Below are 17,882 nucleotides of genomic sequence, written 5' to 3'. Positions count from 1 at the left end.
TTATCTTGTGCGGTAATACCGCATTCTGTACATACAAATACCACTGGATGTAGTACTTACCTGGTGTGGCTTTACCAACATACTCCGAATGCCACACCACAGAATGGGGGATAACAGGGCAAAACCAAACATTCTGCCTCCAGTCAACCTGAGACCGTCAGAATAGCAAGTTTCTCCACACAAACTGGGCCAGGTATTACAATGGGAATTAAATCCATGCTTTAAAAACGTGAATGTTGCACACCTGTTGGAATTAAGTTCACGTCTAAAACTGGGGTTATGCCCGTGGAACAAGAGTCTTAGCTTAACATGTGTGTATATATATATATATATATATATATATATATATATATTACCTACTGGCGGTCGCCAGTAGGTATATATAGTTAGGATTTTTTCTCTATGGAACTTTTGAAAATTCTATGTCTAATAACTTTGGCGTTTGTGGACGGAATCGGCTGAAATTTTCAGGAAAATGGCACATTTTGTTTCTGAGCAGCCCCTGAAAATTTGGGGGGGTTCTGTCAAGGGGGGGCCGAGAAAAAAGGGGGGTCCCAAAACGCGTTTTTCCCATTCATTTTTCCATAGGGCCTTTGGCCTCACTTTTAGCTCGAACGGCTGAATGGATTTACACGAAACTTTGCAAAATTTTAGGGACTGTTAGCCCGATGTGCCTTTGCTGGGTCTCAATATATGTGCTCCAGTGGATTTTGAGAAATTAACGTTTAAAAAAACAGATATATCTGTGACAGCGTCCTAGATAGCGCACCAGATCGCGTACTTTTCGCGTAACGGAGCTTTGCGTAGTGAAGCTGATTGGCTCTCCGGTGTCTGTCAACATTCTAAACAGTCCGTTGCGGCCGCCATCTTGTCTCTCGGTAGGATCGAGAGACAAGAGGAGGAGAAAAACGAAGGGGGAATTTAATGAAAGGGGGCAAGGTATATCCTTCTTGACCCCCTAGGAATGATGTTGGGGTTATTAAAGGGTCCCGTGGGGCAAATAATAAAAATTTGATTTTTCGCGGTAGAAGCGCTTCTCGGTTCGCGAACCGGGTCGCAAACTGGTAGCGAAACGTGAATTCGCCATTTTGTGTTTCGATTTAATTAAATTACTAGGTATAAGGGGTTACGGGAGACGTATCCTGACCCCTTATGTTTTCTGAGGGTGGCTGAGGAGGCTCATATATGTTGATACATGTCTTCCAGCGGCTGTGCGTGAGCGTTTTTTTTTTTTTTGCCGCTTGACTTCTGTTAACGTTCGATTCGATGGAAATCAGGAGCTGTTGACCGCCATTTTGTCACTGCGAGTAAATATTTTGTTAAAAATAATTGTTATAAATTAATCCTTATTGATAAACATTGTCTGCGCCATCTTGCCTTTTTTGCAATGCCACACTTTTGTCGTGCACGGCAGCCATTTTAGATGCCTTGACCAGACCCACTCTCTGAACGCCGCCGATCCTCAGCATGGCTCCCCACCCTTGCAAGCATCTCCCCCACGCACTGGTCACCCCCGCTCTCTCTCTCATGCATGGGCCATAAACCTCCCCCCATTTGCGCTGCTCTTCCCTGAGAATCACACTCTGTGCCCGCCCGACACCTCCTTTTCACCCTATTCACTACCGCACCCTCTGACACTCCTCTTCCTCTGTGTCCGATTGTCCAGGCCGGTCCCAGGCTATCACCTAGCCCTGCAGATGTAGTTTATGGCCCCAGCTGTAGAGAATCACCCCTCTTCAAAGGAGTTACAGTAGATCAAGGCCCCCACCCGATGAGATCCATCACACCACACGCGTTCCTACTATCTGATAACCATCCTGTATTGTGCTTGGGGAGGGGATTCTCACTGTGAGGGTGTGTGGGTCCGAGCCTGAAGCGGAAGATTCCAGGGATGCCTTTTTGTACATCAAAGTCTTCACAATTATGTGTCACATTAAAAATATATAGCACTCCAACAAAGTTGTAGGATTATAACACTTTAATAACTTATAAATATATACAACGCTCCAACAAAGTAAACACGTTAAAAAAAACTTTTTAAACAACTATTTACATGACATTGCTTTAACCAGGATAGACAAAGAAATGACACAGTGATGTAAAAGTTTCTTATAAGAAAAGCCAAGAACGTCCCATGTGAAAGTGAATTTTATCTGGCAATTTTTTTCTTTTCCTTCTCATGAAAAGAAAGTTAATGCCAGGTTCGTTACCTGCCTCATCTGTAAAAAAAAAAACTCTCGAGAGGGACCGAAAAAAAATATAGCTATGGTAATCATACCATGCATCGGCACATGGAGAGGTGGCACTCTCTTAATTATTCTAAAGCACAACTTCGAGATTTGGTGGATAATCCCCGACCGGCAAAAACATCCACCAATGACTTAGCAATAAGTGAGTCAGAGGCAAGGGAAACGGTCCCAAATCTGTAAAAGAACTTTAGGCAGATGAGATTGACTTGTGTAGCATGTGGAAAATTAATTTCATGTGGAGAGATGAGTATTACTTTAATAAATAGATCATATGAAAATCATCAATGTCCAAAACGTTCTAGAAAGTAATTTTTGTCATTTTTGAGGAAGAGAGATAACCTACAGTGGTACGGGGTCGTTTTCGTGCGTACTAGGGAGGCCAGGTTACATTCGTTCGGGGTGGCTTAGGGGCATTTAAAACAACTTCCCTGATACAGGTAGCATATAAAGTAGAGGCTAAATACCAGGATCTTTATCGATTGCTTTATGCTGTAGAAAAATGAAAAACACACAACAAACCTGGACCATTCATATTTTCAATGTTTCTGCGTACTATACTTTTTAACCCTTAACTAATTGAGCTGCTTCATTTCACCTGCTTTTTTTTTTTTTAAAAAAAAACTCGGAAACAGTGGCCATTTCTTCGAAACTTACCAATCTACGCGTTACAACTACGTTAAACCTTTAATAAAAATGTTGGTGCCCAAATACGGGTTTACAACCCCGTGGGCCGGCCACGGAGCAGGCTGGAACTGAAAATGGGGGGGGGGGTATTTATTTGTGGAAAACATAACAGAGTAAGTGGTCGTTGATTTCATAGTAAAAAGTGCGTCAAGTGCAACAAAATCATATCGATAATTCATTGTGAGCAAGTACCAAAAGTGTCGACAATTCGAACCTTCAATAATAAATACAGTAATCAATGATGCATTAGAAGTTAATATCAATTCATTGTTCGAAAGTGTAATCAGTACCCGTCCCATGTCAATTCATTGTTCGAAAGTATAATCAATACCCATCCTGGATCAATTCATTGTCCGAACATATAATCAGTCTTATCCCATATCAATTCATGTGCTAAAAACTGCATATATATCTCATGATATCAAGGCTGAGCAATCGGGGCACAACAAGGAGTTGAGAGTTTCATTTGTACCGGCACCATTTTGGGTGAGGTCAGGAAGGTTTAAGTATAGTCAAAATGTCTCCACCAACTCGTGGTTGGACCGGGACCTCTTTTGGCAGTCCAAAAGTTTTCGTTGAAGGGTAGCAGAGGTGCTGGTGAAATGAACCATCAGTGAAAGTGGGGTGGGAGGAAACAATCTCTCCTACCGGGTCATACTGGTGTCCCACCGGAACTGATCAAGTTGGTAGTCTTGCAGGATTTTGGTGATTTCAAGACTGAGGCCGGCGCCGGCATGAACGCGCCGACGTTCCGCGGCTACGTCGTGGTCGTTCCGTGGGTGATCATGGCAGTCATTCCCCATCGGGGGTCGGGGGCCCCCGTGGCTCTTATAGAATCTTCAAAGTTGAGGAGAACGTTTCTGGATGCAGGAAACTAGAAGCGTCGTTGCACCGCAACAGTGGACGAGACCCCCGCTGGGTGAGCGGAGCATCATTGCCTCGCAATAGTGGACGAGACCTTTTGTCGGGTCAGTGGAGCGCCGCTGCATCGTAAGAGTGGAGGAACCCTTTTGTTGGGTGAGTGGAGCGTTGGGGGTGCAGCTGAGGGGCCCCCACCTGGGGTGGGAGAGGCTCGTTCGCGCCGCCTCTCCCTCCCAGCGCACCCCACGCCGACACCTGGCGTTGATATCCGTGATGTCCGGACCAGGCGATAAGAGGGGGGGGGGGTCGGAGGCAGAGGCAAGACATCCCCCCCGTGGCCTGCAGGGCGTCGCTTCAGGACCGAACGGGGAGCTCATATCAAGCCGGGGCCAGACCAGGAGATACGAGGGGAGAGGGGGGGTTGGTGGCATGTGCAAGACATCCCCCCCCAGTGTGGTCCCAGCCATTATTGAAAAAAGAAGAAGATACCGTCAGCCTCGGCTCCTCTCCTGGTCCACCTTATGCGACGACCCTTTTGTTGGGTGAGTGGAGCGTTGGGGGTGCAGCTGAGGGGCCCCCACCTGTGGGGGTGGGAGAGGCTCGTTTGCGCCGCCTCTCCCTCCCAGCGCACCCCACGCCGACACCTGGCATTGATATTCGTGATGTCCGGACCAGGCGATAAGAGGGGGGGGTCGGAGGCAGAGGCAAGACATCCCCCCCCGTGGCCTGCAAGGCGGCAGAAGAAGGGAATCGGGAGACCAGTACATTTCGGGCCATCCACCCTACGGCTGCCCTGCACGTGTCGAGGCCTCATCTTCCGGATGGGCGTAACCGTGGCCCTGTTGCACTTCGGGAGTTTCCGGAATGGGGGTAGGTATCTGCTGATTTGTATCTATTTCATGTTACCGTTAATGGGCGTGGCGGGCGGTGGGACAGACATGCTTGGAGCAGTGGGGGGGTGGCGGAGCCTAGCTACCTCGTGGCTGCCGTAACGTCAAGCTTGGCTTTTTTCACCACTTCCATGTTTCTTAAGGTATTGGTGAATTATACTTCTCCGGAAATTTAAAAGTCACAAATGTTTTATTTGTGTAATCGTTTCAGGTCAAACGGATTGTGGGACAATGTTCAGAATGGAAGAGTCACCAAAAGGTGAAATTGTTTTTGATGGTAAAATGATGTGACTCCTGCAATGTGTCGCTTTTGCGGAACAGATATATGATGTAATTGTGTTGTTAATGTTACGGTGTACATGTAAAAAATGATGCATAAGTGTTGCACAGGCATTGTAGATACTCTCCTATGTGTGCTTAGCAATTTCAAGTCACTTCCCCCGGGTTCAAGGGCCTTGTAAATACGTCCCCATGTGTGTCTGGTCATTTGAAGTCATTTTCCTTGTAGTGTAAGGCCCTTGTAAATATGCCCCCATGTGTAAAATTAATTAATTTGCCCATAAATGTTGCTTTTTCGGTAATTTTATCAAATCGGTAATTTTACCGATTCGGCAATTTTACCGAAAATGCAAGATTGAAATGTGGGTAGCCAATTTTCCAGTGGCACATGGCTTTCATAATCGGTATTTTACCATGGAATACAAATCCATGGTAAAATACCGATTCCTGTGTACATGCACATCTGTGCATGTACACATATGCCATGTGACAGACAGACGTGTCCTTAGGGCATGTCTGTGTGCCACATTGCACACATGCCCGTTTTGGGGGTGCTAGATGGTGTCAAAGGGATACCCCCTGCACCCTTGACAAATTCGGTATTTACCGATTCGGTAAATACTGAATCGGTATTTGAATTGAATCCTATGGGCTTCAAGGCCCATAGGATTCAATAGCAAATATCGATTCGGTATTTACCGAATCGGTAAATACCGAATTTTTAAGGAATCGGTAATAAATCAGATGTTGGTACTTACATCCCATTTACCGATTTTGAAATACCAAATCGGTAAAATTCGGTAATATTCGGTATTTCAAAATCGGTAAATGTGATTTACCTACATCTGGCACTAGGTGTATTATTGTTTTACATAAAATGTTTTAAAACTTTGTTTGAAATCAAATGCATGCACACTTAGGGCCAGATGTAGGTGGTCGTTTCAGGCCATTTACCGACCGGTTACGGCCGTTTTCGGCCGTTTCCGATCGTTAAATGGCAAATCGGTATGTAGGGGCTTAAATCCAAGGCCACGTGTAGGTAAATCTACATTTATAGAATCGGAAAAATTATTTGTTCTGTAAAATACCGAATCGGTAATTTTACAGATTCTGTTAATTTGTTATGTAGGGGGGAGTCTTCTGAGTCCCAAAGACCTTAACGAATCGGTATTTTAGCATGAAATCAAACTTCATGGTAAAATACCGATTCCGGTGTGCATGCACATGTGTGCTCGCACACCTATGTCATGTGAAAGGCAGACCTGCCCTTAGGGCTGGTTTGCTTGCCACATGGCACCTGTGCCTGTTTTGAGGGTGTCAGAGGGTGTCAAAGTGATACCCCCTGCACCCTTGTGCATACTTTTTTTTTTTTTATAGCATTGTCGAATCTAGTTCTTACTGTTATTGATTTACTGTTTGGTAATAGTGGTTAATAACATTTTTTATTATATTTCACCACAGATTCAACTGCAGATTATTTGGGAATTAGACAATGCCGTCTAAGGATAGAATTCGAAAGGCTACAAAACGTCAAAGACAGCTTGACCCCGGGAGCCGGCCGCCTATGTCGGGTGCGATCTCAGGCTACACCAGGGCTATAAGACTTGGGGAGGGGGTCGGAGCCAAGCGTCTTCTCCGAGTCCGTGCCATGACACCACCCCTCGGGGGCCTCCGTCAAGCGGTTTAGGGAGGTACCGTATCACATTGTTTTCAAATGCAGTCAGGTCCACAAACGGCCCCCACTTACTTTGAGAATAGTGAAGCTGCAGCAGGTGCAAATAAGCTTTAGACAGTGTTACAAGCGCTGCTCAGAACTCTGAACTATGGCACCCAACATCCAGGACTTATGCCATTTGTTCAAGGCAGTGACATCGAAGCAACTCAGGGACCAAAACCATGAACGAACACTCAATTTTACTATTGATGCTTGACTGAGGCAAAGGAGATCAGAGTGCATAAGTCTCATGCTCGATCGATTGAGCTAGCCGGATCGGGCAACTAAAAGTATAAAATAGTTATGTAAATAGTTATTTAATAAAATGTTTTACCTTGTTACTTTGCTGGTGTGTTGTATATATTTATAATATTTGGATAGGGTTTGTCGTTATTTTGGGTGGGGTGGGTGGCGGAGCCGAGCTGTCTTGCAGCCATCATCGTGTGGAGCTCAGTTCATCTCACTAGTTTCGTATTTCTCATGAGGGGTTGTTTTTAATGTTTCTATTTTAGCTAGGTCAAAAAGAGATCCCATTAGTGGCCTACTGATTTTGCTCGATTCCTTTTGTTTTTTAAAACGATTTTTCACTATCTGCAAAGACTAAACAGAGTATTGCGACTCTGTGCTTGTTTGTAAATAGAGAATGAACCAAAGAGAACCAATTCTAAAACAGTAAATGCTTGGATAACAATCAATCAAATGGAGAGAGAAGCAGACACGACGGATTAGAACGGAGGCAAAGGCCTGCGTTAACTACCCTTCACTATCTGCAAAGAGAGAGTACTGCTAAGAGAAAAGAGGGGGGGGGGCAGCGTTCAAAGTACATCAGCGTGCATAAATACGAAAATGTTTGTACCTATCACGTACTTCACATTTGACAGCTTTTGATATTTGCTATTAAAAAACCATTGAAATTCACTGAAAAAACCATAGGTTTTAGGCCATATATAGTTAGGGGTTAGCATTTACAAAACCTTAATTTACTCGCACAAAACCATAGAAATTCGCATATATAGTTAGATGCAATAACTATATATCGCGCACCCGCAATCCACTGCTGATGATGTCACATATTACATCATTAATGACATGGTCAGTGACATCACTGATGACATCACTGATGACATCTCAAATGACATCACTGTTGACATCACTGATGACATCTCAAATGACATCTCAAATGACATCACTGATTTCATCACTGATGACATCACTGACAACATCACTGATGACATCAATCATGTGATAATACGATCAACCTCTTCAGACTCTAATATAACCTTAGATACACTCAGAGTAAACAGTCACTCACAGACTGTCACTCATTCATGGAGTTACTCACACACCTAGTCAGTCATGCACTGAATCAATCACACCTCCATTTCATCAACTATACAGTTATACACACCTTACTTATTCAAACATATACTAACACATATTTACTCTCTTATACAATTCCTGACACAAGTTCTCAATGATCCATTCAGCCACTCACACATTCACTGGCTCTTATACACAGTAATTTATATATGTGAACTCTCACATGTACTGTGTTTTACATATTTACTTACTTTGACATGTAGCACTGAGATATCCATTCACTCACCAATACACTCGTACACAGTCAACCACCCATACAGCTGTTTCAACATGCAGTTTTGAACCCATAGATCGAGTGAATCAACTGTTCACACATGTATACACAGAGTCACACACCTCCCAGCCACCCCCACACACACACTTACTCTCCCATAGAAATACTTAGGCAACCAATCAATAACCCATATAGTTACTCATATAGCTACTGATTAACACATGCAGCACTTCATAGAACAACAGATATAATGATGCACAAATTAAGACAGTTTAGTCACTAACCCATGCACTCAGTGAGACACATTTAATCACTCTCTCATACAGTCAGTCATGCACCTACTAAATCCTTCATCCAGACACTTATACATCCACTCATTCTTCAATATGTAAGACATATTTTGACTTTTCAGAAACATACAGTCACTGGATGTTGTCATTTGAGATGTCATCAGTGATGTCATCAGTGATGTCATTTGAGATGTCATCAGTGATGTCATCAGTGATGTCACTGACCATGTCATTAATGATGTAATATGTGACATCATCAGCAGTGGATTGCGGGTGCGCGATATATAGTTATTGCATCTAACTATATATGCGAATTTCTATGGTTTTGTGCGAGTAAATTAAGGTTTTGTAAATGCTAACCCCTAACTATATATGGCCTAAAACCTATGGTTTTGTCAGTGAATATATATATATATGTATATATTTGACTTGTGGCTGAAAGCATTAGGGTCGTAATTGTTTCCTTTTTTCAAATACAAATTTGTCTGTCAGAGGTACTCTTGCAAGCTGTGGAAGACTATCTCCTCTGTTCCCGGTCCTCCTTTCACACACCCGTTGTCCTTCCTTGAAATCAGGAGGTGCATATGTATTTTTCTATACATTTGGAATGTTTGCAAACATTAGATATGGCAAACTGCATGGAAAGCAATCACAAACATGCTGCACGCTTTGAGCACCTTTTCAGCTCTAAAGTCATCACTTTCACACTCTTATACGGGCAACAACTTATTTTGGATGCAAACATCCACCTACTTCAGTGCCCGCATGGCTCGGGACTACGCTCCGAGTGTTACCTGGGGGAGTGCGACTTCTCTGGCAATCCTTGGTTCCCGGGGAGGCCTCCGGTGATACGGGCTTCTCCCCTGCGAGGTTCCCCCGGCCTCCGGTGTCGGGCTGTCGATCTCCCGCGACGGCGGCTTCCTCGAGGATGGGGGCACAAGAGCTGGGCCGTCATGGGCGCTGGGCCAATCCCAGCGTGGTGTTGTCGACGAGCCCCACGACCACGTGACTCTTGTTTTTCGGCTGGGCCGAAGGACCGCGCAACTTCCTCTTGCGGTGGACCAATGCCAGTGCGGCCTCTTCGGTGGTATCAGCGGCCCCGGGGATGATGGCAGTGAGGTTCTTCAGCTGTTTTTTGTTCCGGGCAGCGGCAGTGATGTGCAAACTGGGCCATTTGGGGCGTAGGTGTAATGAATAATCCGTGAACCAAATATTAAGTTACGTTATTTATTATGTCATAGAGACAACACACCGTATGCATGTATGCCTGGGCTAAGGAACATATGCGCACAAACAGGGAACAGAGGACACCACCATCTTTCTCCGAGGCGAGGCAGAAATGCCTCCGAGAAAGCAGCGTAATTTTCGGATTCGGGGCGAGGTTTTCTTTCTCTCCTCTTCCCATTGGCTGGAAGGTAAAATTCCAGCCAATGGGAAGAGGAGAGAAAGAAAACAAGAAAGAAGCGAAAAAACACGCCCCCAAATCTGGAAAAGACGGGGCTTGAACGGAGTGATGCCCCTCTCCTCCAATGGCTGGCCTCCGTTTAGGAAGCCAGCCAATGGAGAAGAGGGGCCGGTTCAAGCCCCACTCTAGAAAACATTAAATCTCAGAGCGAGACTGCGCAAGCGCAGCCTACGGTCCGAGACCTAAAAAGGGTAAAGGCTTGAAATCCTGTGGTAAGAGACAGGATGGAAAAGGATGCTCAGCAATAAAATTGTGAATATCCTTGATCTTTTCATAGAGAAATAATGCCAGATTGTCACAAACAACTCGATTTGGAAAACAGTCATTTTGCAGCAGGACAGACTGGTGATATTGGAGACTGCCTGCAAACGTCCTTGAGGTGTTGGAGGCCTAAGAATTGAATATGAAATGGGAGTTCGTAGTATCCAAAGAGACGGTTTTAATGCATACATTTACTGATATGTATGTGGTACTTTCAAGTGTGATTTGTGTTGTGAAAATACAAGTCTGTGTTTTGATAAATGCAGAATTGCATATTTTGTACAAACAAAGATAAAGGGGTTGCAACCCTGTCTTTCATTCCCTGACTTCAGCTCCAGAAAGATCCCACTGTAAATGCACTGAAAAGTGCATTCGTTTTCACAGGGTGGGGGAGGGGGGAATGCAGGAAGGAGACATGAGAGGAAAACTGTGTGAATTGTAAAGAACCATGGGGCATATTAGCAAGGAACTTCGTTAAAATTATCGCCGTTTTATCGGCAGGAAACTGCCGATAAAACTGAGATAATGGGCTTGCTAATATGCGTTATAGAATTCCTATAGAATCCCATGTTAGATGTGCAGGACATCTAACCTGGGATTATATAGGAATTCTATAACGCATATTAGCAAGCCCATTATCGCCGTTTTATCGGCAGTTTCCTGCCGATAAAACGGCGATAATTTTAACGAAGTTCCTTGCTAATATGCCCCAATGATTTAAAGAATAAAACATTTTGTTTTTGTATTCTTTAACTTTAAAATCGTACATATACCACTAAATTGCACCTGATTAGTGAACAAGATCTGCTTTCATTTATACCTGTTTCCCTGTTGCCACTCTGCCATTTTACCGGTAGGCTCATGACAGGGGGAAGCTTTCAGAGCAGATGGGCTGCCTTGACCCACCTATTAAGTCCCCAGGGCACTATTCTAGTCACGTCTTCCTGCCGTGTGGCACTGGCTTAAACATTTTTTCTAGGACTGAATTTGGCAGTTGTTTTTTGTCTGGCGTGCCTGATCTTGGTCTTTTTGCTCCTCTACTGCCTTTGTTCTAACGTTCTCTGCAATTCAGCCAGAACAGGAAATTCAGGGCATGTGTATAAGAAAGTGGCGGAGTGCAGGTTCGCTCCAAAATTGCTAACACTGCGCTCTGTCATTTTAGAAATACAGGAATGCACCATATTTCTAATACAGTGCACCACTGCATTTCTCCCTACGCTGGCACCAAATTCAGGTGCCTAGCGTCAATGCAGGCCAGGCATAGTGCGAGGGTGTCTGTTTGAGGAAATGCTTGTTTATGTGCAGGAAGGTATACCTTCCTGCACATAAACAATCCAGAATGGCGATTTGCAACTTCTATGTGTGCTGCATTGTGCAGCACTCATAGAAGTTGCAAATCATCATGTTTAAAATGATTGTTTATGTGCAGGAAGGGACATAAACATTCATTCATTGCGTTTTCCTGTTTCTGTGTGCTGCACAATTCAGCACACATAGAAACAGCAAAAATGAGAAGAAAAAAAGCATTTCTCCTTGTTTTGCCATGTTAAGACGAGGTTTTCCCTGGTCTTAATTTTGGTGCCGCCTCCTATTTACGACATCCTTGTAAATAGGGAGCAGCGCCAAAATCAATGGGAGTTGCGGTGGAACACCCACTACAACACCCATTGCATGCCTGTTTCACGCTAAGTATAGCAGGAAAGGGGGCCTTATTTACAAGGCAGCGTTAAACTACCTTAAGTGGCTTAACGCTGCCTTGTAAGTAAAGAGAAGGGTTTATCGCCATAGGAACATCAGTAAAAGTGACGTTCCTGTGGCGAAAGAAGCTTGTAAATATACCCCTTATTTTTTTAACTAATTTTAACCTTAAGACATGGCATATACATCCTTTTTCATTGCCTACTCTGCCAAACATACAGTTGTTTCGTACACAACTTTAAACCTTTGTTGGTTCGTCATCTCTACTGTCCTGCAAACCATTTTTGACTTTTGAAATTTCGGCTCCATCACTCCTATGACCTTTTTCATCAATATGACCTATCTAAAATAATCTCCCTTCATTACCCAAGACAGGTGCCCAAGACAGAGGCAGACAGGTATCAAATACAGTTCAGTATGTAGACTTTTAGTAGAGAGTAGTACAAACAGAGACTTAGTATATTATAAATGTCAATTTTCTTTTCACAACAATACATGCTACTCTTTAGTTAAATCTTGATTATGAAGACCTAAATATTGTGCAAAGACATCACAAACCTGCAGCCTGAGTGGAAATGTTGTTGTCTTTCAAGCAATGGAGTCTCCAAAACTAGTGCTTCCAGCCAATTAACACTGGCTGCCATTGGCTAACAGGTGACTATTTAAATGCCACTATTTGTGTCACTGTACTGCCCACAACTCCAGCCCAATGGTGTTTCCAGTGGCGAGGAAGGAATGTCAATGAAATAATCTCATTAACTTTGATGGTGGTGGAACTCTAAAATATGCTCTGCTGGTTTGTCCTTGAGAGATGTTCACTGCTTCTCCCACAGGAAGTGAGAACCCTCAGTCTGATACTGGAGATTTGTTATCAGATAGAGAGAGGAGAGATGCTGGCTTTTTGAGTGCCACTGACCAATAATTTGGGTTTGCTAATTGGGATCTTTTGTCCTCGAGAGAAGCACGATGCCTCTGAACTTATGCTCTGCTTCCAATAGACTCTGGTTCTAGTGATGGATTGCTATTAAAATCAATCAATCAATCAGCATTTGTAGAGAGCAGCACTATCACCCCTAGGGGTATCTGGGCGCTGGGATGCACGGTCTCTGTCATACACACCAACAGTCGGCTACAGAGCTTGGAGCACTATTTCCAGGTACATCAATCTTATTCTTGGCTTGCAGCTCCATTTGGGCAAACTTTGATCCCAATTCAAATCCTACCTCGTTTTCCCCAAAGAACGAGATTGGATTAAAGAATGGTGAATTAGTCCCCTTGCATGAGCCGCTGATTCCCTCTGCTCACTCACGTATTTTAAAATTCCCCTCATCTAACAAGCATTATCGTCAGCCGGTATTAAATATTGTTTTAATGTATATGATCTTAGATTCATTTCTCCTCAAGACGTTGCCCTGGTTGAGTTAAAATCGTATGTTAAAGAGCTCCAGGGTTTTCAGGATTCCATTGTACACTTTCATTCAGAATTAGTTTCTTGAATGATTCTCAAACACAGTATGTTCTTTCACAAGATGGGGATAGATGTCTTCCCTGATTTTGAGAATGTTGAAACAGTGGGCTAAGTTACCTCTCCTTTCATTCCCTACTTTACTCTTCCAGTCCATATTTCTTCGACTGGGAAGTTAAAATCTCTTGCAGCCAAGTTAACAGTTGTTCATTTGAATGGCATGAGATACGTAAAGGAGGAAGAGAAGAATGTGACTAGTAAGTATATGTTTTACAGATATATTTTTGTTATGTTTTGCATCATAACAATAAGGACCTTGAACAGTTCCTACCCTTCACCTTTCCACGATACCATGGGAACAAAGGACATTTTAGATATATTCGTAGCTATACAATATTCTCCAATACCATAAATTTTAATGCAGATATCAAATCATGGTAATGACAGAAGCGCCGACAGAACACAGGCTAAAAGAAATGTGTACTCAAATTTCAGTTGCTACAATTTATGGTCTGTCTACTTGATCATCAATGATTTTCTGGAGTTGTATTTCCACTAATTCCCAAATCATTCTACCATCTTGACCTTGCTCAATCCGAATTAATGTATGCCTTACCCCACACTCAGCCCACAACCACTGTATGTATTCTCATAACCAATACTTATTTTTACGAATTTTGAAAACAATCCAACATTTTGCTATACATTTCTTTGCAGTTATTTTCCCCAGTTCAGCAATTTTGACAGCATGTTTAGTCATCTTAGAGAGCGATATTAAACCCAAACAATACACCTGAATGGAACATTGTAAAACAACTTTATAAAATCCTGCTCTAATAACTGATTCCAGAACTCCTGTATCCCCTGGCACTCCAACCACATATGTATATACGTACCAACATTGTGTCTACACTTTGAACAGATATCTGATTTAGAAGGATCCAGCCTGTGTAACTAATTATGGGTAACATAGTCCCTGTGCACACATTTATAGCTAGTAATGATCTAATAACATTGGAGGCTAAAACTTGGTCCTGGCTCCCTAATGTGCTATCCAGCAAATGTTCTTCCTTGTATTGTGTTTAAGTTGTGTATCTGGAATGTGGCTGGGTTACAGGCATTTCTTGTATCTGGATATGTTTGGTTCTTATTTGATGATGCACTAAATATTTGCCTCCAAGAAACTTGGTTAACAAGGGACAAGGGACTTTGATTTAGATAACAATCTGGTTTACTGTTGCACCGCCATTCCTTCATTAAGAGGCAACCCAAGTAGGGGGGTTATCTATTTTTCTGAAATTCTCTTTTAGCTGGAAAGTCACACCTCACAATTGGTAGCCATACTTCCTTCTGCCTTGGTTTTCTACTGTTCCTACATGGGATCAGATGATTCTCTGTATGGAATTTTTTTATGTAATGCTTATTGTGGTCCTAACATCAAATGTGTACTTTTACTGTTCAATCATAAAGGGGTTCTAAAAAGTTTACTGGCTAAGTATTCAAAATCAATTTTATTTGTGCCAGGAGACCTGAATGCTAGTATCACAACCTTAGCGTAGAGGAAGGGGGAATTATCAGAATAGGATGCTTCATGGGGACTTACGTACCCTATTTTACCAAATGAGAGTGGTGATTTCTCTTTTCACCAGTTAACTGGGCACTAGAGTTAAACCAGGCTGCAATAATGGATGATTTGATCACTCGGAAAAGGATCATTTCACCTGGCAAAGAGGCGTGAAGCCCTCCTTGACTGATGACGTTTTGTGCAATATTTGAGTATTGATATTATCTCCAATTCAGAAATTTGCCCTAATTCATGGAGCGATCACTTTCAACTTTAAATTTGGATGTACCTGTCTTTTATGATGAATAATCGAATAAAGACTTTTTTGAACTGAACTGAACTTTCAACTTTATATCACACTTGACCTTAGAGCTGCTAAGGTAAATAACGTTAAGGCATCCATATTTGAAATATGAACTCGTTCAGACCACCATTCTGGTTGGAAAAGTGTCACAAGTGACGAATTATCAAATAGGTTGAATGGTATTTCAGAAGTGCATCCTGACAGAATGAATGATTTCTCCTTTGAAATTTTCTTGAGCTCATTGGGAGACACTTGTTCAACCAGGTTAAATATATCTAGGGCCCCAGAAGTTATCAAGTAATCCTTCCTTTCTTCGAATTAAACAAGATATACTAAGCTTGAAAGGCAACTTCTTTAAATAGAAGTGAGGTGAAGATTTGTTTTAATCTTCAGTCTGTCGACTGCATCTCTACAGTGAAGCTTCTGCCTTAGATTGAACACACAATTGAAGCATCCCCAATTTATAGCTTCAAAAGAGCGTGCCAACTGAAAACTCAGCAGAAAGTGGTCTACTTTTCATTCTGCTTCAACCATCATTATGAGTTTAGAATAAATTCCAATCTGTCCGGTAACCAAAGTTATGGGATTATCAGCTATGATGGTCTCTGGGATCTCAGAAAAGTATTGTGCTTATATGAAGAGGTGAGGCATGAGAGGAAATAGGTGCTCAACATGTTGGCCTTCTTTGGCCATACAGAAGTTCGGGGAAATCAGGGACTTTTAAGATTGTGTAGTTTCTGCTCAGGTTGCCAACCTTGATTGGTCTTCCACGTTAGTCATCGCTCACAAGGTGTATTTGTATGACAGGAGACAGCAACCCCGCCTTTAAAAAAAACCTGCATGGCTATTGCTAATGTCAAACGATTCCATTTTGGCATTTCAGCTGAGGACTGGTCTGTCGGTCCAAAGCGGTTTGGGGTATCCCTTTAAATGTCCTGATATAAGTTGTCCAGTGCTCTACTGCACAGAGAATTATTACTGTACCTTTCAATGCCTCATTACATCGACGGAATACTAAAGAATATTCATTACGAGTCACATGCTCAATACGCCATTTTGAAATTACAAAAGGTACCTCTTTGTAAGTGGTCGTCATATATTTCCCATTGTGGTTGGCAATGGTACCCATAATTGTCATTGCTTTTTCTTGTTTTTTTCTCGTCAGCAGCCACCGTGGCGATTCTGGGACCATCCTGCAAAGTTCCAAAGAAAGACATTGAATGAGTGTTTCTGGAACCAAATAATTACAATCATGACTTCGCAATATCCTAACCAGAGTTAAACAAAAGGTCTGATTCACAAAGCTTCTTCTATAAATAGGTGTGTCTTGCCCTAGGGTTAAGTGTGACTTACTCATGTATTCCAGGAGCAAGACCTGTTTACAAATTGCTACTCCTGAAAACTGCTCACAGAAAATGTGACTGGGGCATGGATATTCTGCTGTAACAGAAATTTAAAACATGGGTAACTTGCAATTGCTGATAGAAAAAGCTTTGTCAACCGGGCTAAAAATGTGTTTGTATTTTCTTTGCTGTCCTTAGCATACATCATGTCTCCTGAACTACCCTATGCAATTTACAAAAAGTCCCCCCTTGTTGGTGTCAACTGTAGCTGCAATAAAGGCTTACAAGATCCAGAGTTTCTTATATTACATTGGCCTAGATTTAGATAGAAGTCATGCAACACAGAGCAGAATTATCTCCTAAAATGTGGTGCTGTTCTACTCTCTCACAGTGCTGGCCATGCGCCGAGGCAGACACCCTTGCATCAAAATGTATTGTGGGAAGCATAGTTTTTGTACTGGAATGGGTTCCTACCAGTACACAAACTATGCTGTTAGGCGTTTTCCTTTTTCTACAGCACACATACATGGGGGGAAAAACGAGGAGAAATTAAAACCTTTTTCCTCGTTATACCTGTTTCAAGGAAGCACAGGATTTTGGCACACACCCCTGTCTAAAATTCTTCGTAGATAGGTGTTAGACTTGGCATGTTTTGGCGTATTTCCCCAGAGTTTTTGCTTTCTGACCTACCGGTTTTGACTCTGTTTTTGCTGGCGTAACGTACTGCTGATCAGTGGTAAAGTGCAGGTGCTCCTGTGGTAAAGTATGTTATGGATTGATGTTTTCATGATTGGATATTTGATTTGCATGTCAGTCCCTAGTAAAGTGCACTATGGGTGCCGGGGCTTGTTAATCAAACGCTACTCGTGGGCCAGCAGCACTGATTGTGCCACCCACACATGTAGCACGGAAAAAGCTATCTCAGACCTGCCATCGCAGAGACTGCGCGTAGTTGCGACTGCCATTTTGATTTGGCCAGTGCCCACACTGGCCCATCAAGGAACCTTCCTTTTTTAGGTCTCGCCTGAGCCAGCGCATGCGCTACTCTGCAAGACATTTTGGAATGGAGTTTTAAGAGTCCGACCACTGCTTTATGTGGCATACAGTGTGTGGTTACGGGCACAGGCAAGAGCAGTGGCACCATATGGTTTCTCTCGCTCGGCCAAGCGGGCGCGCCTCGCTTCAGTGCCCCTTCCCTCCACCACAGAGCGCGTCTCGCAG

The 17,882-nt window shown here is 43.0% G+C and overlaps 1 protein-coding gene across 1 annotated transcript in view; it reads right to left on the bottom strand.

Annotated features, from left to right (window-relative positions):
* Positions 1–17,882, bottom strand: part of SLC22A3 (solute carrier family 22 member 3) — an 821,636-nt gene that overhangs the window by 305,661 nt on the left and 498,093 nt on the right. The window contains exon 5 of the mRNA XM_086927388.1: positions 16,394–16,511. Coding sequence (XP_086783514.1) covers positions 16,394–16,511 — 118 coding nt within the window. The remainder of the gene's footprint in view (positions 1–16,393; positions 16,512–17,882) is intronic.

The sequence above is a fragment of the Lissotriton vulgaris genome, chromosome 6, assembly GCF_964263255.1.
Source record: "Lissotriton vulgaris chromosome 6, aLisVul1.2, whole genome shotgun sequence".
Lineage (NCBI taxonomy): Eukaryota > Metazoa > Chordata > Amphibia > Caudata > Salamandridae > Lissotriton > Lissotriton vulgaris.
This window is presented reverse-complemented; position numbering and strand designations above follow the sequence as displayed.